The 19,385-nt window shown below is 39.1% G+C and overlaps 3 protein-coding genes across 4 annotated transcripts; 1 reads left to right on the top strand and 2 right to left on the bottom strand.

The window, feature by feature from the left end:
* Nucleotides 1–145: 145 nt before the first annotated feature.
* ska3 (spindle and kinetochore associated complex subunit 3) lies at nucleotides 146–4,102 on the bottom strand. The gene is made up of 11 exons (XM_077617525.1): nucleotides 3,626–4,102; nucleotides 3,477–3,538; nucleotides 2,917–3,088; nucleotides 2,329–2,830; nucleotides 2,207–2,253; nucleotides 1,387–1,586; nucleotides 1,137–1,322; nucleotides 921–1,034; nucleotides 733–773; nucleotides 512–633; nucleotides 146–415 (listed from the first exon to the last, which is right to left on the bottom strand). The coding sequence occupies exons 1-11, from the start codon at nucleotides 3,738–3,740 to the stop codon at nucleotides 255–257; spliced, it is 1,722 nt and encodes a 573-aa protein (XP_077473651.1). The 5' UTR covers nucleotides 3,741–4,102; the 3' UTR covers nucleotides 146–254.
* Nucleotides 4,103–4,815: 713 nt separating this feature from the next.
* On the bottom strand, nucleotides 4,816–13,710 carry LOC144087362 (potassium/sodium hyperpolarization-activated cyclic nucleotide-gated channel 2-like). Its single transcript, XM_077617811.1, has 10 exons — nucleotides 13,134–13,710; nucleotides 11,700–11,886; nucleotides 9,924–10,028; nucleotides 9,710–9,847; nucleotides 9,490–9,651; nucleotides 9,323–9,416; nucleotides 8,912–9,039; nucleotides 8,039–8,185; nucleotides 7,705–7,942; nucleotides 4,816–5,799 (listed from the first exon to the last, which is right to left on the bottom strand). Exons 1-10 carry the CDS (start codon nucleotides 13,337–13,339, stop codon nucleotides 5,633–5,635), a joined length of 1,572 nt encoding a protein of 523 aa, XP_077473937.1. The 5' UTR covers nucleotides 13,340–13,710; the 3' UTR covers nucleotides 4,816–5,632.
* A 2,652-nt stretch (nucleotides 13,711–16,362) lies between these two features.
* cox17 (cytochrome c oxidase copper chaperone COX17) lies at nucleotides 16,363–18,868 on the top strand. 2 transcript variants are annotated; one of them, XM_077616775.1, is made up of 4 exons: nucleotides 16,363–16,521; nucleotides 17,961–18,087; nucleotides 18,174–18,287; nucleotides 18,765–18,868. In XM_077616775.1, exons 2-3 carry the CDS (start codon nucleotides 17,969–17,971, stop codon nucleotides 18,256–18,258), a joined length of 204 nt encoding a protein of 67 aa, XP_077472901.1. In that variant the 5' UTR covers nucleotides 16,363–16,521; nucleotides 17,961–17,968; the 3' UTR covers nucleotides 18,259–18,287; nucleotides 18,765–18,868. The 2 variants fall into 2 exon arrangements, with proteins under 2 accessions (XP_077472901.1, XP_077472902.1); XM_077616776.1 differs by having other exon boundaries at nucleotides 16,414–17,836.
* The last annotated feature ends 517 nt before the right edge of the window (nucleotides 18,869–19,385 follow it).

The following is a 19,385-nucleotide window of genomic DNA, read 5'->3' as shown; positions in this document are numbered from 1 at the left end:
CCACATGCAAGGAGTTAATTGCAAACATCAGATACTTAATTTAAAGGATAAAAAAGGCATTCACCAGTTTTTGCGACTGAACTCATCTATCAAAATTCTCCAATATGCTTCTTAATGTAGTATTTCAAAATTGGAACTAAAAGTGTCAGGTGGAAAAAATATATATAATACAGAAGAACAGTTTAGGCAAATTAATGTTAGGATGCTCATGAAATTGTATGCAAAATAGGTGTCGGTCATGACTATAGCAACACTCAGCTGTGCAAATTAAGCTTGTAGAAAGCATGGTTCCGCTCCCCTCTCATGTGTGCCAGCCTCTTGAGCTCACTCAAGCACAAAATATAGACCGGTGCCTCGATGTCCACGTTCATCATCACCTTGAGCTCCTCCATTCCAAACTCAAGAGTATCTTCCCCTGGGTAGTCAACAAGTCACATTTCAGGTCAACGTGGGCCTTTGTTTCATTTAAACTGTCCATTACAGACACGCTAAATGTCAATTAAAAACTAACCTGGACATTGGGCTAGGTAATTGTTGATGCTGAAGATTGCCTGGTTCAGGTTGTCAAAAGTAATCTGTTTCAAAAACCTGGACAAGCTGTGAAACTCTTGCTTGGACACCATCGCCATACATCTGAGTTCAAAAAGTCATCATAAAAGTCAAATGAGAAATTACAACCCTTAAAATTAAAATGGAGGCAAGAGTCATCATGCAACTGTTGAGTTTCAGTACCTGCTTTTGGGTTCAGCTTTTTTCTCAGACTGCAACACCAGCTACAAACACAAAACATACACTTGAACAAGGCAAGACATAATTAGAAATGATCACATACCCCTGAAAAAACAAGCAGACACTGGTGAGCCACTATTTTTTTTTGCAAAAGGTTAGTAAAACCAAACATTCTTTAATTGGCTACTTACTTTGCAAATGTCCTGCGTGACGGAGCTCAGTTCGGGCATCTCGGGCATCTCCAGGGACTCCCTAATGCATCGAGGGGGGCTCAAGTAGAAATCCTGTGTAGCTCCGTCCAAATACTGGAGGAGTGAAGACGCAAATTCAGCCTAAAGATTTTTCCACTTCACCTGAAGACCATTGCTTACACTAACACGCTGACAAAGTCTTGACAAATGACTTACAGTAGAAGGAGTGTTGACCAAAGTGGACATGGGGTCAGGTGAGAGGGGCAACGGGTGCACGCCCGGGATGCTGAATTCCGGTACATCGTATTCCCACGTGGGTCCGTCTCCGACGGAGCCGTCGTGAGGCGAATGGGAAAGCGATATGTAGTCTTCGTGGTCATTTTTGGCAACTATGAAGTCGTCCTGCAATATAAATCAACCTCAAGTAAACCGTGCACCATTGTTGGGAATGTGTTTCATTGTGTACCTTTTTGTTGCTGAGCATACGCTTCAAGAAGGGTGTTTGGAAGGCCGGCACCTCGGGGATGTCGATAGGTAGGACGGCGGCGCTTTGAAGTTGGGCGTGGCCGCCGGCCCCTCGTGGTGGTGAGGAACAGTTGCTCTTTATTTTTTTAACCTGAAGGCCAGGTGTGCAGAATACAGGAGGCTCAGGAGACATCAAACAGTCTAGCAATGACACACAAAGATTGTTAAAATAGCAAAATATGATATTAGTATATCTAAACTCACTTAAATTTGATGACTTCTTCCACAAAAATGTCTGATGTCATCAAATGTTTAGCTTTTGCCATAGAAATACATTTTTTTTTTATTCTGCCAAAAATATGCAAGGCTACCTGTCAGAAATGAGACGTTATATCTTAAAACTATACAACCAATTTTTTTAAAAAGTATTTGTTTTAATCAAAAGCTGAAAAAAACCTTACTGGTAATACGTGAACATTTCTTTACATTTTTCCAGTTTTCTCCAACAAAAATATGCATTTCTTAAATGGACAGAAAAATTCTCTAGAAAAAGAGAACATTTGTTTTCTAAAAAAAAAGTTCAATACAAATATATAAACTTTGTCCCTAAAAACATTTTTTAATTGAAAGTATGCAACATTTTCCATAAAATTGTCTTTAATCTAAACTTTTGGACTTTTTTTTAACACTTTCAATTCCACAGACGGTGTTAGACGTCCAATCACATTTTCACCCTTCTGCTGATAATTCAAATTGTTTTTTCAATAGAAGACATCCAATCAATTTGAACTGGAGGGCTGACAGCGAATTATATTTCATACCTTCTTTTTGTGGACTCACAGCGATGGCCGGCTGGTTCTGGGTCGGCCTATGGCAGAAAAAAAATCAAGTGTTGATAAAAATATGACAAATAAGTGTTAATATTACAAACCCCTTTGCATACTTCTTCCGAAGAAGATCCATGGTGAATTCATTCAGGCACAAGGTCTCCTCAGATATGCCAAAGTCTATCATTTGCGGCTCATCCTCGTCCGGGACCAGTGCGCATTTAAGCGAGGGAGGCAACGGCGTGCGCATGTTCACACGGGGGAGATGGATCTCGGGCATGGCGGGCAACTGGCTGCACCCCAAAGGTTTCTGGGAAAGCTGCAACTCGCACAACCCAAAGTTAGAAAGTTTGGGAGTGCACATGTTCACATGGGGGAGGTGGATCTCGGGCATGGCGGGCAACTGGCTGCACCCCAAAAGTTTCTGGGAAAGCTGCAACTCGCACAACCCAAAGTCAGAAAGTTTGGGAGTGCGCATGCGGGCACCGTGGTCAGGCGACGACACTCCATCAGGTGGAGATTTTGACCCGCTGTCTCCCTCCTCATCTTGGCCTGATTCTTGTTCTCCTTCTGGGACACTCTTACCCGACTCTTTGTCTTCCAACTCCTCACCATTACCTACAGGTCACATGCATGTAGCAGTTAAAGTAACATGAAATGCGACCGAAAACATACGGGACGACAACAGTGTTTTTTTTTTTTACCGTTTGGAGCCTTTGTGTCCGTGGGAGCATGGTATCCGTACTTTTCGAAGAGCTCCCTGAGCGCATGAACATCATGAGTAAGCCTGCTCTCCACAGTCGTGAAGGTTTGGATGAGAGTGTCCATCTCATTCTTGTGTGATTTCTGCTTCCTTAACGACTCTTGAAGTTGACTCTGTAATCACACTTGTTTCACTCTTTTGGGACATGTGTCACATGACAATACTTAGGTCTATGTGTGGGATCAAAATAAATGGAAATGAACTTAAGTCATTCATTGCCATTTGAGAGCTTTTAAAAAAAAAAGACGTAAACTGCCATCAGTGGCAGACTGAGTTAAATAATTGCCCCGTACAGAGTTACAACTTGGACTTATGTTGTATAATTTAAAAAGTGATTAAAAGGGTTCGTGAGATTGTTAAATAAACTTTAGTTTAATATTTGAATGGTGGCCGCAACGTCTCTCAAATGTTAAGATGTCGACCCTTGGAGGAAAATGTTTGGACATGACTTTTTAGGTGAAAGTACATTTTAGATTCTAATGTGATACTTTTTGTGCTTACTTTGAGGCTCAACGTGTCACAGTTGACTTCGTGAAACGCTTGCATAGCCTTTGCTCCCAACTCTGCGAGAAGAAAAAGGAAAAGAGGCTTTTATTCACATCGTTGTGCTATTTATGTCCAAAATGAAATGTGTCTTTCAAATGACTGACCGCTATCGACGTTCTCATGACGGCTGTCGAAGGTTTGCCGGAGTCGGGCTGTCTCCGTTTCCAGCTTTCCGCACACTTTCTTCAACTTTGCGAAAAACTCTGTCGTGGGATCCATATTTGATTAAAACCGTTCATGCCACATTCATGCGAGATTGCCAAAAACCAAAATCCAGACGTTGGGGAAACTGAATTTTCTCTTTTGGCGCCACTGACGGTAACCCGGAAGCGTAGCTCCTTGTTGTCATTCTTGTCATAGATATCATATACAAGGCTAGATAACTATCTAGTACTTGGCGGCATAAGTCATTGACGATCATCTTGCGTCGGAAAATTTCTCTGGCAGGCTCAGTAACAGTGGACATACATTGACTTATTTTCTCCACTAAATTACACTACAAATATTCATAAGAATGTAGTACAATTACTGGAGTTGTTTCAAAATCCTGTCAAAAATTGAGCAATCTATAGATATTTCAAAGTTAGTTCTGTTCCATTGACTGTAACAGTATGTTCTGAACCGCTTCAACCTCGCTATGGTCGCGGGGGGTGCTGGAGCCTATCCCAGCTGACTTCGGGCCAGAGGCGGCGGACACCCTGAATTGGTGGCCAGCCAATCGCAGGCCACAAGGAGACAAACAGCCATTCACACTCATACCTAGGGGCAGTTTAGTGTCCAATCAGCCTACCATGCATGTCTTTGAAATGTGGGAGGAAACTGGAGTACCTGAAGAAAACCCACACACACCCAGGGAGAACATGCAAACTCCACACAGAAACATCCAAACCTGGATTTGAACCCAGGTCCCCCCCACTGTGAGGCCGACACGATAACCACTCCTTCACCGGACCGCCTGTCTGTATTCTGTATGTTTAAAATCACAGTTAGCTTCACGAACAATTGAAATTAAAGAGCAATACAATTGCATTTTCATTATGAATATTGACAATGGGATACACATGAAAGGAAATTAATTAACACAGGTTTTGTGTTGTTCCCCAGTCTAAATTATCCCACATTTTAAGTCTTTCCCTGCTGTGCATAGTATTTCCAAGCAATTAAGGTCCCCATTACCTTCAATTTTTGACAGTGTCCAGACTGTGTGTGTGTGTGTGTGTACTTTTATTTATTAATTTTACCCAAAATAGTTTGTGCCATCTGTACAGGTTTGTTAAAAGAGCAGCAAAATTCATGAGGGAACAGAGTATTTGATGGTCTTTATTGAATATTATTGCTGTGATGAGTAAAATGATGGAGGCATCTGAAATATCATGAGAAAAATAGGGCCTGCTGCAGTGAAATATTTAGTGAAATATTTAAAAAAAAACAGTTATGTAATAACTAGTGAATAATGCTTCACAACTCAAAACATTTGTCAACTGGGATGCATATAAATTAAGGTGCTTCCAGATTAATGTGGATTTTATCATCAAAATAAAAATCTAATGACATATTAAACAATTAAAAAATAATTGGTTTTCGACCCTGGTGAGTATAAGCTGTTCAGAAGATGACAGGATGAATGGTCCATTATTAACTAACTATTAAATAAACTGTACATTTCTGTCTCTTTCTCTCTTTCTACATCTATATATTAGTACATCGACATAATATATATATATATAACTATATTATACAGATAATAAGATAAACTCGTATAGATAATAAATGCTAAAAATACATGTATTTACATTGGACCTCCGTTGGAACCCACAAATAATGAACACATTGCATTGCAATTGCATAGAAAAAACGTAAAGCCCAAGAATTCTCCAATAAACACTTTCAAGCCCCAAAAAATGCTGGAAAAAAAACTCCCAAACTGCTAATGTGGTCCTATAGGAAGTAGATTTTCCTGATACTATCTTACACAGTTTTGGTGTTTTTTTTCTCTCACCTTTGAATGACATAGGCCCCATGTGGCTGTTTTTTAAATCCAAAATATGTCCCTTGAGGACTAAATTTTGCCACCCCCTGCTATAAAATGTTTTTTGACATTACATGTTTCCTCACGCGAATTCCTCATCCAGTTCCACAATCTTGTCCACATCCTTGCGCACATCCGGATAGGCCTGCAGCACCCCCTGAAAGTCGTCCCAGGACAGACTGAAACATTGGCAGTCTGTCAGAGCCTTCACCGTGGCCAGATGTTTGCCTCTGGTCAGCACGCACACTTCTGCTCCACACACACACAGGCATAGTCACAGTTAATGAGCAAGCACTGACAAGCAAGCCGAACTGACAATTAATCCCAAATTACATAAATAACATTTTTTTTTCTCCTAATGTGGAACGCCTGCTAAACTAGAAGAAGGACTTAAAGGCTAAGAATTAAATCAGCCGCCCCCCCCAACTGGGGAAGATGAGGTGTTTACTTAGCTTTGAACAGATGCTCACATGATTGCCACTAGCATGAGATAAGTCTGCGGGTGTTGACGCCATTAATTGTGCAATACGGTATAAAGTTGCATTCATTATTTAATGTCTTATTTCATCCGGAGTTTCAGGAGCAGTTACTATATCTGCTTCTCACTCTTATTACAATATATTTATATTTATCAATGTCTGGTGCCTGTTTGTACAGCTTTTTCTTGATGTGTTTGTTCATATAGCAGTTTTGGTCTTGTTTGTGTTCATGTACTGTATGATTTTACAACCATTCCTAAACTGGTACCAACTTATGCATGGGTTTTCCCATCTGTAACTTACTGTAACTCAATATCTATTTCTATATCTCCGTCTATTTTTAAACCGGTTTCTGTTGTGAGTTCTGGGTGGGTTCTCTTGTAGCTGTCCCTGTTAATGCATCTTTTCTGTATATGTTTCTTCTGCTTCTGTATAGGAATTTTTCTTTCATTTTCATTTTTTTTATGATTTTGGGTCTATGCATCTATATCAATATTTGTATTGGCATCTGTCTCTGTAACTTTACAATGACCTTTTCCCATTTTTTTCCATATAAAAGTCTGTATTGTCACCCTTAAAAGGGTCAATTGAGTGTTTTGTGGTTGAACAAGAGTAACATCACCAACACTTTTCTTCTTAACCTGCATGGAATAGTGCATTACTGGAGGCTACTAAATGTACTAAGACCATATTAGTTTTTAATTTACCTCCTGAAAAAACAACAACCCCAAAAACAAGCATCTTTTTCGATTATAATAACAACATTCCAATGGAGAGGATTATCCATGAAAATCTGCCATTCACGTCTTCAATCTCAGCCGCGCTGGAGGATTAGGAAAGAGTTTTGCTGGAAACAATTTGAGGCAAAGCAAATGATGACAGAGAGATTGGAAAAATTGGGGACGACATGACACAGGCATCAAACAACAACTGCAGAAAAATGAGATAAACATTCTTTAGCTGGCAATCTGGATTAACAGGCATCCTCACAGAGGGAAACAGTGTTTCTGTATCTGTTCCTGTGGATGATTGGGCATTTTTCCAAACCATTTGTACACCTAGTTTAGTTACATTGTGTGCTTTTCCACCTATATATAGAGTTCATATCTGTTTCTATACATGCAACTATTCATCTTATGTTCTATTTCCGCACATGCTTCTGTACATATATCTACTATTCCTTTTTTTGTGTCTAAAACTGATTATATACTGGTTTCTCTATCCTTCTGTGCTCGCACCTGTTTCTCTCTATGTATCTGTTTCTGTAACTAATTTTACTCAGGTACCTGTTTCTCTGTTTTTTTTATTTCTGTATCTGTAGTTGTGTGTGGTACCAGTACCTCTATCAGCATCTATTTTCTTTGTATTGTGTGGATCTGTTTCTGTACTTTTAGACCTGGAGCCATTTTGCGTCTGTTTGTGTAACGTTATCTTTTCTTACATATACTTCTATATATTGTATACCTGTTTATGTCTGATTCTGGAACAAGACCTGTTTCTGTATCCATATTCATAATGAATTCTCCTTCTTATATTTCTGTCTGTTCCTATACTTTATGTCTGCGTTTCAGTTTTTGGACTTGGACTCGTTTCTGTTCCTGTCTGTATGTGGACCTTCATACTTGTTTCTGTTCATTGTCATTTCTGGTTGAAAAACAAAGCAATCCAAACATACCTCCAAAGAAATCCCCATCACAGAGTTCCCTGCTGAAGTCGTCGTTCTCCTCCACAACCTGGCCATGCTCTATAAAGAACATGCGGTCCCCCGGTGCGTTCTCCCGCACGATAACATCGCCCTCCTGGTACACTTCATAGTCCAGCTTTTGTACCATGCTAACAATCACATTTTCATCCTTGTTCCGCAGCGGCGGCATTTTCCTGAGCAGGCGGCTGCACATCACCGTCAGGATTTGCTAGTAAAAAATAAACCCAGGAGGAAAATTGATGGTTCATTGGACCTACTTTGGGGTTGGTAGGTAAAGAATTATGCGGTTTTACATTGTTGTTACCTCTTTTAAGGCGGACGATACGGTGTGCATGACATAGTTCTCATCAAACCATTTCCCTCCATATCGGGCCTGGTAGTAATTGCTGATCCGCAATTGCAGCTCTGCTGGAAGCTTCATGAAGGTCATGTAGTGCTCCAAGCGGCTCATCTTTAAAGAGACATAGACTATCACTTCAGACAACACGTTACATTATCTTGTTGTCCTGTCTTTTCACTATATTTATCAATGCGTTTGTCTGTTTTATGGTATTTATTCGCCTTCAAAACAATCTTTTTCTATTTTTGAACCAGTATAGTCTATTTCTGTATGTAAAATTTTGCTGGACTGTCCTTGTTTCTATACAAGTATGTAAAGTTCAGTACGTGTTAACGTTAGCTGGATTTTTATCTGTTTCTATACTTTTTCTCTACAAGTATCTGAAGTTTAAGCTGTATTCGGAATCGGTAAATTTCTTTGTACTTTAACTGGTACCTTTTGTGTGTGTGTTTCTCTACATGTATCATGCAAATGTATCGCTTTCTGGATAAGTATATTTACCCCCTTCTGTTTCTAAATCTGTACCGACATCTTTAGCAGTCTCACTATCAGTTTAACCCTTGTGGTACTTGTCTTATATGTGTTGCTCTAAAAAACATTCTATTCTATAAGACTTTATCTCCACCAGAAACCAAGACAACTCAAAAACTTTAGGCCGTCAAGATAAAGATAACGTTAAAAATATCGTCTTTAGACCAAGAACGGTTTTGAAGGTTACCATACGACTTGTGAAGATTTTGGTTTCTCTCTGTTTATGTATTTCTTGATACCTGCATTTTCAATTTTGTGTGAACTTAGGTCAACCCTCTTGTTTTATCTCTTGTTGAAAATGTGTACCTTGCTTTTATACTCTTTGGCCGCGGGGTCGATGTTGGCAATCATAGCAGTTGCGTTGGCTACCAGCACTGTGTACATCAGGCACCCGGACACCATGCTCACCATCACGATCCAAAGTTCTACATAATCTAAAAAAACACCACAGAATTACACACATAACCACAGTTTCATTTTATATACTGTAATTCATTGGGTCATGAAGTGTGTATCGTGTAGTACTTGTACTTCCAAGTAATACCCCAAGAACTCTAATGTGATTAGACTGAAGTAATTTGTTGGGTCTAAATTCCTACAATTTAATGAGTCATGAGCGAATGGGGACAAAGCTGTTGAGGATATTTTTCACTGTATGTGGTGGAGGTTTTTATTTTGCAGATTACTATAAGACTCATAAATGATATATGTACGCACTGGTCGGCGCATCCATGGATCCATAGGAGAGCGCGATCATCTGTGAGAGAGCTCTGAAGACCCCCCAAGAGTACTTCACAATGACTGTGGCATTCTGAAACAAGCCATTTGAATTACAAATGTCTGACGAACATGGATGTACTGTACGAGCCGAACGTGAAGCATACCATCAGGTTCTCCTTACGGACCCAGCAATCTGTAGGAAATTCCTCCAACATCGGTACAAAGTATTGGATGCAACCATTCCAATGGCACAGCAAGAAGATCATCATGAACAGCGATAAAATCCGGAAAAACAGTCGTACCACCTCCAAGTTTGCATTGGAAACCTGAGGAGTAAGTCAGTAACTTTAGTCCAGGACAAGGATTTTTTTAGAAAACACTTACTTTTTCCACCTCATTGAAGAAGCGGACCAGCCTGGACACCCTTGCCAATCGTATGAGGCTGAGGATTCGTACAAACATGAGGATCCTCATCATCTTGGTGGTTTTAGAAGGGTTGTCTTCATTGTGGTAGTGCAGGTCCTAAAAGACAGACACGTACTATCATCATATGATATTTTATTATTGTTATATGTTTGACAATGGTGTTCACGATTACAGCAAAGAGCAGGATGTATCCAATAGGGAACGCAGCGATGATGTCGGGAATGAACCAGGTCCTCAGGTAGCTTAGTCGGATCCGCTTTATGTCTAGAATTGCTTCCTGGGAAAGCAGACACAAATAACATTTGGATGTTTGTTAATATTGGTAGTAGCAAAAACACTACAACTCTTGATTTGAATAGAAATAGAAATTTTATACGGATCATTGCTACAATGGCAAATTCGTACTGGTTCACAGTGCACCTACAATTTTGTTAATTAGACAAATATTACATTGTTTAGCACTTTTCCTCTTGCTGATTTAGGTCCCATCCAAAATGGGTACTGGTAAAAATAATTTAGCAGGTTTCAAAGGACTCTGGAATTTTAGATTCATTAGCAATAGCAGACTTCTTTTTAACGTTTAATCCTTTCTACACTCTCATTCTTAATTAAACCAAAATGCCCCAGTCATTTGACATACATTTTTCTGCCAACTGATGACATCCGTTTTCTCTTTGTTTATAGACATGGCTGTTCATGTGAAGAATTCCAGATCAGTCATAAGAGTAATAGTAACATAAAATCAATTAACTTTGTTTTTAAACTAGTCCAACAGTAAAAAAATAATAATAGAAAAGGTATGATAAGTGAGGATGCAGCGTTTGACACTGCAGTGCATCTTTAATCCCATGTTTGTCCGGGCATTCTCATCTGTCACTTGACTGCATAACACAGATTAACCAGGCCGGTCACAAAGATAGTGAAGCGAAGCAGATCCAGCGTGCTGACGTGACAGTCGTTAAGCCGAGTTTTCATCTGTTCACCTTTTTTGACATCCAGCCGGCCAATCATCAAAGACCCATCTGCACTCTGTATAATGCCATCCACGCACATACACATTTTTTTCTGCTTTCTCATGACTCACCCGCAGGATCTTTTCAAAATTGGATACACCCGTGTGTTCTGACCCAACCTAATGGCTCTCATTAGACTTTAATGAGAAACATATACTAGAACCTCTAAAGAAAGCTTAAGGTCAAACCACATTTTTTTCCCTTGAGGAATTCATGGAAATGAGAGATAATCTATTAAAGGGTCGACTTGTCGGTCAAACGTGTTTTTAGGCATTAATCACTGATACTATTGTTATTCAAAAAGCAAGGAAACTGTCTTATTTTTATAATTCTTGCTAGTGTGGGGCTCAGCATGGCTTAAAAAACACACTTCTTTTACACTAATTAAATGATCATACTTGTCAAAGTGTATTCAAAAATAATAGATCCAACTTACAAAGATCCCTAACTATTAAAATGTTGCAATAAAAACTAATTGATTGAATGGTTTTCTTCTGACTCAATGGAAAACAGTAGTTGAGACTCGTTGTCTTTATCATGCGATAATTCGGAACACAAAATTGAAAGACTGGCAACCAGTTTTGGCTGTACAGTCCCCTTTTCGTTCGATGTCTCTTGGGATAGCCTCCAGCACCCTGCGTCCCTGACGAGGATAAGCAATTTTGAAAATGAATCATTGAAGAAAAGGTGGCTTTGACAACCATGCAACTAAACGGGGCAGCACACGGAAATGCCTAAGTCGTTCCCGGTGATTGACTAAACTGTGTTTTGCACTTTTTGCTTTATTTGATAAAGACAAGGACTATGGGTTGTGGATCAGTGAATTCCAAACTATCAGTATCAGTAAAGTGATTGTGGGACTTTAATATTTGTACCTATGACTGTACAATCAGAAGTAAGATCACTGTTTGGAAGTCAGCAGCTGTTTTCCTCACCTCCCCGTTTTCGCTGATGATGCCCATGCGGAAGTTGAGTGCTACGTCTATGAGGAAAAGTGTGTCTGAGAAGACGTTAAAGCCTTCCCAGGCCAGGCCGCTGGTACCCTCCAGGAAGGCGATCTCCATGGGGATGCCGATCAGGTTGAGGAAGGTGATAGCCATCATACCCATGATGTAGTAACTCCTGTGGGAGGGACAGCATGAGAAAACCCGCCGGTGAAGGCCATCCTATACACACACGCAGTACACATCTCAATTACAGGGCTCAAATAACTGAGCGTGATCACCTTACTTGACTAAAAAGAAGCTGCCGGGGAATCATGTTCATTTCATGCTTTCTTCCCGGAAATGGTGTCCCTCAGTGTCCCCGAATGTCCCCCTCACACTCTGCTATTATTAACAGCCCGGCTTTATTAATAGCTGAAAATGTCTGCATGCTCAGCAAATCTTGCTTCGAATGGGAAATTCAGCACTCCATTGTTTGGGTCTGACATATTAAGTAATGGTTGACTTTGTTTGTGCTTGTGTGACACTATGCGCATGTGAATAATTGAGAAGTGTTGTCGGGCGTGTTTTGTTTCTTTTGCGTGTGAAATGTAGTAGCAGTTAACCTCTACTTACACGTGTAGGATTACAGTCAACAAGGATTTTAGTGATATACGAACTGATGGATGGATAGATAGTTGTTATTTAGACCTAGATGGATGGTAAAATGTTAAAAGCATACATATAAAATGAATAATGTGGATATAATAGCTCATAAGATGAATGTCAAAAGGACTGATTTTGGATGGGTGGCAGGTGTATGTCCTCTATGTGTGTAGGGTATGTTTAGTGTATAGGTACATGAATTTTGGATTGATGGGTTATGGCGGGGTAAATTTAGTTTGATGCTTGGTGGTTATATAGATAGATGTCGGAATAATGGCTGGATGTCGTGATAGTGTATCGGCTGTAATGGGTGGATGACCAGATGGACGGATGTCAGGTATGTGTATTGTTTCATACCTGTCAACCTCTGCCGATAACTGCCCTTATAAATGATTATGATTCCCCTTACAAACCCCAAAAAAACCTTACAAACACGGTGTTTGTAAGGTTTTTTTGGGGTTTGTAAGGGGAATCATAATCATTTATAAGGGCAGTTATCGGCAGAGGTTGACAGGTATGTTGTTTGCATGGAGACATACTAGATGAATGAAAGGTTGGATGGAGGGATGGATGGAAGGATACCTGGATGGAGATGATGGTTAATTGGGGTTTGCGCATTCTAATGTGTGATAATAATGATGAATGACGGATGGCTGACTTGTAATTTTAGAGGCTCACGTTTAAAACCATGTGCGCACATAAATTTTGTGAAAATATTGCCCTGATATTATTAGGAGTCACGTACGAGTCAAAAAGTTTAGTCAATGCACGTGCGTGTACCTCAAAAGGCTGAAGGGATGGATGACAAAGACTTTGCTCTCCAGTTGCCGCATGCATTCCTTCTCCACGGCGACCTCGCTCCCGTACATGTAGAGGGACTGTCGGTTCTGCTGAGGCAGCAGCAGCGAGCGCCATCCGCAGGCGGCACGCTCGCATCCCGCCGCGGCCGACTGCCGGCGCCTTCCCGAAGCCCTTAATCTCTGCATGGTTGCCGGGGCATGATCTTCTCGACTCGTCCATCCATCCTGACTTCGTCAAGTTAATCTTCTAGCTTTCTTTTCCCCCACCAGTTCTCGTTATTGATAGCCTTGAAATGATTCTCCAGATTGTTGCTCCGCTAATACTTGCAGTTCCTGATGTTTGTCTTTTAGTAATCCAATCTCGTTTTTTTTCATGTTCTCCTTTTTTTTTTACTTTAACGCTTCTTATTCTGGTTCTTCATTCCTCTTTGTCATGTTCGTATACTGCGTCTTGTTCTAGTTCCTGGAATTACTCCCCTCCTTCCCGGTCTGTCATTACTTCCACTGCACGAGAGACTTTTATGTTTGGGAAGCTCAACCTTAATGAAGACACGTGGGGGCGAGGCCAGTGAGGATGATACCCGCCCTCATCCCGCTCTCATCCCTCCCTCCCTCCTTCTATCGCATCTCTCTCTCTCTCTCTTTCGATATATCTGCACCTCCGCTGTCTCTTCCTCTCTTTTTCCCTACGCTCATCAACTATTCACGATGTGACGTTCATCCTCGATGAATCATGGCAAAGGGCAAAAGTCCACTTCGCATTCATCCCCGAGTGTCCGGTGGGCACCGGCCGGTGTGTGTGTGTGTGTGTGTGTGTGTGTGTGTGTGTGTGTGTGTTTGTGCAACTTGATGGATGATAGATAGTTAGATATGTTATGGGTAAATATTGTAAATCTATATTTATGTTTTTGTATGGGTGGATGTTGGATAATACAAATGTGTAGTGGATGCACTGATGACTGGATGTATGTTTAATGAATAAGTGAATGGATGAGTATGTTCTTATCTTTTTCAATTTGTGTGTTACATCCTGTTCATTTTTTGAAAGAACATTTGCCTTTGTTTTTGTCAGGATTAGACAGTATTTGTCTGTCTGTGTCTGAGTGTGTTTGCTTGTGTACCAGTCGTATGCGAGTGTGTGTGTGTGTGTGTGTGTGTGTGTGTGTGTGTGTGTGTGTGTGTGTGTGTGTGTGTGTGTGTGTGTGTGTGTGTGTGTGTGAGTGAGTGTGTGTGTGAGTGTGCGTCATATGTACGGTGAGTTCAGTCTGGGACATTTTTATCTGGCTTGTAATGAAATACTGACTTTGTTATCTGAGCACACAGGAGCAGCTCTGTGTTCATTCTTAACATTTTATTAACACTCCAGCATGCACATTTATGCTGACTTATTTCATAATGTGTGTTTTTGCTTGGATAAATTTTATGCAACTGTGGAGAAGAGAGGATTAACAAATAGGTCATATTAGTCATAAAATGTAAATGGAGTTCTCATGTGTTTGTTTACTTTGGATATTCTGGCCTATTATTTTAAATTTTGACTGGCATCAACATTTTAACTCTTTTGCAAAAATATCACTTTAAGTTTTGTCAGTTCAAATGGATTAGACGTCTATCTCCGTCCAAGGAAGTGAATGGGTTAAGGACTTTTTTTTTAACAATTTGAGAGCAAAGGTGTGCTTCAAAACATGCAAAAGACATGATTGAGAACAGAGCAAAAGATGAATGGTGCAAATCAGGTAAGTTGCACTTGATCCTCTATATATATTTATTGATTCCAGACAGAATCAACATTTAAGAATTCAAATGAGAGGAATTGATAAGGAGAGTATCAGGGGAGATGCAAAGTGGGACTGAAAAATGAATGCTTCTTCATTTGACATCCTTTTTAATTGAAATTACTTTAATAAAGAGATATATTGACTGTTTTTATTCACATATAGTGATGTGTTTGATCTTTTTCCTATCCAAACTTGGCTTCATTTAGTCGCCACGGGAGGCAAATGTTGGCGGTAAATGCTAATCAGCGGGCATGGAGAGACATCAGAGCAGCTGCAATTGTGTGAAATGCTTACAAAAAAACATGCAAGGTAACAAGGAGGATGTTGGCAATGTCCGGAGCGCAGTGTTTCAAAATATAAATGATGTGGATAGTGTTTTGCTTAGTTGTTTGTTAAAGCAGGGCACAGCTGCTGCTGGGAGAATGATTCAGGGCTTCTTCTGCGTGCTTACGTCTGGATTTTCTTTTGCTGCTGACGCACGGCGTAGACACAAATGCACATGCATTTTTCATATTTCACTCTCGAGTCTTTTCTCTATTTTTTATCCAGCAGAGAGTAAATGATTTTAAAGCACGGTTATACACAAGCATTCAGCTAGTCCTAACGTAGAATGTGCTTCATTGGCCATGAGTTAATTTCATGTTAAACGTTCATGTCTTTACTTAAATTTGTCTTTTGCACTTGTCTTTAACTTGTTGAAAGGGGGGAAAAAACGACATTAAATATTTTTAGATGGAAAGCAAACTACATTAAGATTTTTCATCAGTTTCATTATGAAAATGTTTTACAGAATTAACTAACGTGATACAATTAATTTGGTTAAATTTACTTTAAAGATTAATTTTAATTACTTTTTATTTTATTGTTGTTATTTAATGGGAATAATATTTATTTCCTCTTTTAATTTAGTTTTAGTTTGTCATAAATTAATAAGCAAATGGGACATAGTCTATTGTATCATGATGAAGCAATAAGATTAGTGCACTTTTTTACATTTTATTTGATTGTAATTCATTAATTAATTGTACTTATGGTACTGAAATTAAATGGATTCATTTGAAATAAAACATTGTACTTATCCCATGTGTAGAATTAATGACAATTTGCTGTATATTTATTTTTTGTTGTTCATTTATATTCCTTTATTATATTATGAGTTGTAATGTATTTTGCGTTAGTATTGTTTTTGTTATTCATTTAATGCATTTTCCTTTATTCTATTACAATGAGTTGTGTTGTGTTTAATGTGTTGTTTTTTGTGATTTAATTATTAATCATTATTTTTTTAAACATAATGTGTAATCAATTAATCATTGAGTGTAAATTATGTTACTTTAGTTGATTTTCTTAATTTAAGATTTTCGGGAAAAAAATGTATTCATCTTCTTTTGTCAAATAAAATGTCATTTTCTCAATTACACTTACCACCATATGAAAACTCCATATCCCAGAAGCCCGTGTAGCGAGTAAGAAGGTCACGTGATAGCCTGCCGGTTCCTGTTTGACGGCTCTCCTGTGAAGGTGACAGAAAGCGTGCATCAGTCTCCATACTGCCACTACTACTCCAAACCTACGCGAGAAACCCTACAAGTTAGTCCTATCTTTTTCGATCGTTTCTTTTCCACAGAATTCCGCGATACTTTGCCGTTTTTTGACCGTAGATCGAAGGGTTTTGGAGCACTTACATCGCTAGCCTAAGATGGAATGTTATGTAGTCCCTCACGTGTGTTATGTAATATAGGGTAAAAGAGATTTTTTACGCTTAATAAGCAACCGATTTCGTAATGGTTATTGTTTTGGTTTTTACGTTGTCCCATTAATGTAAAGCATAATATTAGGTGCTGATTTTAACTCAAATTCGTGATGCCATGGCATGCGGACAAACCTCCACTTTGTTTGTTTATTTGTGTACACCAGATTAGTACCAAATCTGTTAATGTATAGTATACATTAACAGATTTGGTACTAATCACTGGTCTTCATATGGACATACATCACTAATGGCAAATTTTACCATATATAGTATACATTGTTTGCCATTAGTGATTATTAAGTGAAACAAGTAATAATTGTGACAGATTACAATGAAAAACGAATGAATAGCTGGTAGTTTACCTTAATAAAATAAAAAATCAGACTAATACAGTACAGGGGTGGCGAACACTTGGCTCTCGAGCCACATGTGGCTCCCGGCCAAAATGAATGTGACTCTTTGTTTCTTAGAATATTTTGGATATACTGTGGCTCTTTGCCTCATTTCATGTTTCTCTTATTTTTATCCTTTCATAAAACAGGGCCCATTAAAAACAAATAAAATATATTTTCAAAAATTATTTGGCAAATTGGATTTTTTAAATACTTTTTTCTCTAACTTGTTCGCCATCCCTGATATAGCAGAATGCTTTGAAATAGAAGTGCCTTTCTAACTTGCGGCATTCAAAGCGCTTTGACATATAGATATCATTCACTTAGTGATGACAGGTCTTCAGGAGTAAAGCAATGTAAGATTCAATATCTTGCTCAAGGATACTTAGATGAGGTCACCAGTGCAGGGAATCTAACTCGCAACCTCAGGGTTGGGGAATGACTTCTGAGCTAGGCTGCCCCACCAGTTCCAAATGCATGATCTAGGCCAGAATCAAAGAGATTATTAAAATTTCAACTTTGGTACTACTTTCTGGTTTTTAAGAGCAAAGAATGCGGACACCACTTTTTGCCTCGAATAAACAGGACAGACTGGCTTCACATGTCAGACTGCACTCTTTCGTTTTCTCTTGAGCGTACGGGATGCGTTTCTGTAAAAAAACATCTTTATAGTTTTTACAACAATTCAAAATATCTTCATTTTGAAAAAGCAGGTTAACCCCTAACCCTCTGCTATCAAAGCTGGATTTTTCTCCGAAAGGTAACGACTGTCCATTGTTTGAGGCCTGGTAGCGTCCAGTCCGGCATTGGTCAGACCATATCATGAAATCTTATTTCTGGTCAGAATATTAGATAATGGGAGAATATCCATTGTCCTGTTGTAGATTGAAAAATGTCAACTGTGTCCGCTGCCGCTGTGGAGCCTGCCGCTGTTACCGAGAGTGGTGAGCAGAAGAAGCCACTCAGGCCTTGCTGTGCTTGTCCAGAAACCAAAAAAGTCAGAGATGCATGGTAATAATTTTGCTGATCAAAACAAAACAAAAAAATTATTTGATGTACCTATTTCTACATTGTAACTATTTGCGCTAAATTTTCAGCATCATTGAAAAGGGGGAAGAGAACTGCGTGGAACTCATCGAGGCCCACAAAGACTGCATGAGGCAGCTGGGATTCAAGATTTAATTGTTTTGTCGTGTGTCTGAATGTGCGTGGTAAGTTAAGTCTTAAAAAAGCACCAATGGCTTAGAGCCTTTGATGCTTTTTAATGTGCGTATAGAAAAATATGAGCGATTGAGAGATTTTACCAAGGTGTCATTTCATGAACATCTGTTACTGCCACACCAATTTAAAAGAAATGTTCAATTTCAGGGTTTATGTATTATGTAAATGCTCATGAATTTTAAACAGGAGTTGCTAATGTATAGATTGTATATCTACATCTGTGTAAAATGGTGTCAGTGATATGTTGAGCATCAAGTATCTGCGGGAAATGCTAAATTTAGCGTGACAATTCGACTACACCAAAGTTCCCTGTGCCGCCTTATCATGACACAAAGCATGAGAGCAGAGCACAAACGTTTGTTAATTGGCTGCTAAGCCTCCTACTTCAAACGTATTGGACGTCTATCGCTGTAAACGGCAGCCAATGAGTTAATGTATGTAACATTTTGTTCTTCCTCCCTATCCAGCACAACGGATCCCGACAAACAAGGAAGTTTCGTCCTTCCTTTTAATTTATTTTTTTATGTGCAAGTACTGCAGTTGGAATTTGAATAAAAGTTCTATGCAATAATTTCCCTGCTGGATTTTTTTTTTTTTAAGAATGAAATGTTCATTATTAAAAGTCTTGGTTAGGTATCCCCAGTGCTCACTTCTCCCCCCCTTCCCTGAATGGTTGCTGTCCCTGGTATGTACTCGGGGTTTAAAAATAACTCGGGTCAATACGTGACATGTCTGTATTCTTTTCTGTAGGGGACCGAACACCATTTTGTCCTCTGTAGAGGTAATAGGAAATGTAGTAGTATGAATGAAGATGTTAATGGCAAGAGGAAAGCATACATTTCATTAAATTAACTTCTATTGGAGTGAAATTTAAAATTTGGATGCTGTATTAAGGGCCAGGAGGCAGAGTTATACAAATGCAGATGGGGGAAGCCATTTTTTTTCATATTGGATCATTTTCAAACATGAACATTCCCTATGAGAATTTCAGTTCAAATGGGTTGAATGTCTAAAACTGTCAAATGATTGAGGTAGATTTTTACCATTTCACTTATTTTGGAATGAATTATTAAAACGTTTTGGCCATT

This window comes from Stigmatopora argus, chromosome 13 (genome assembly GCF_051989625.1).
Source record: "Stigmatopora argus isolate UIUO_Sarg chromosome 13, RoL_Sarg_1.0, whole genome shotgun sequence".
NCBI lineage: Eukaryota > Metazoa > Chordata > Actinopteri > Syngnathiformes > Syngnathidae > Stigmatopora > Stigmatopora argus.
Note: the sequence above shows the minus strand (reverse complement) of the source record. Positions and strands in the feature narration are given on the sequence as shown.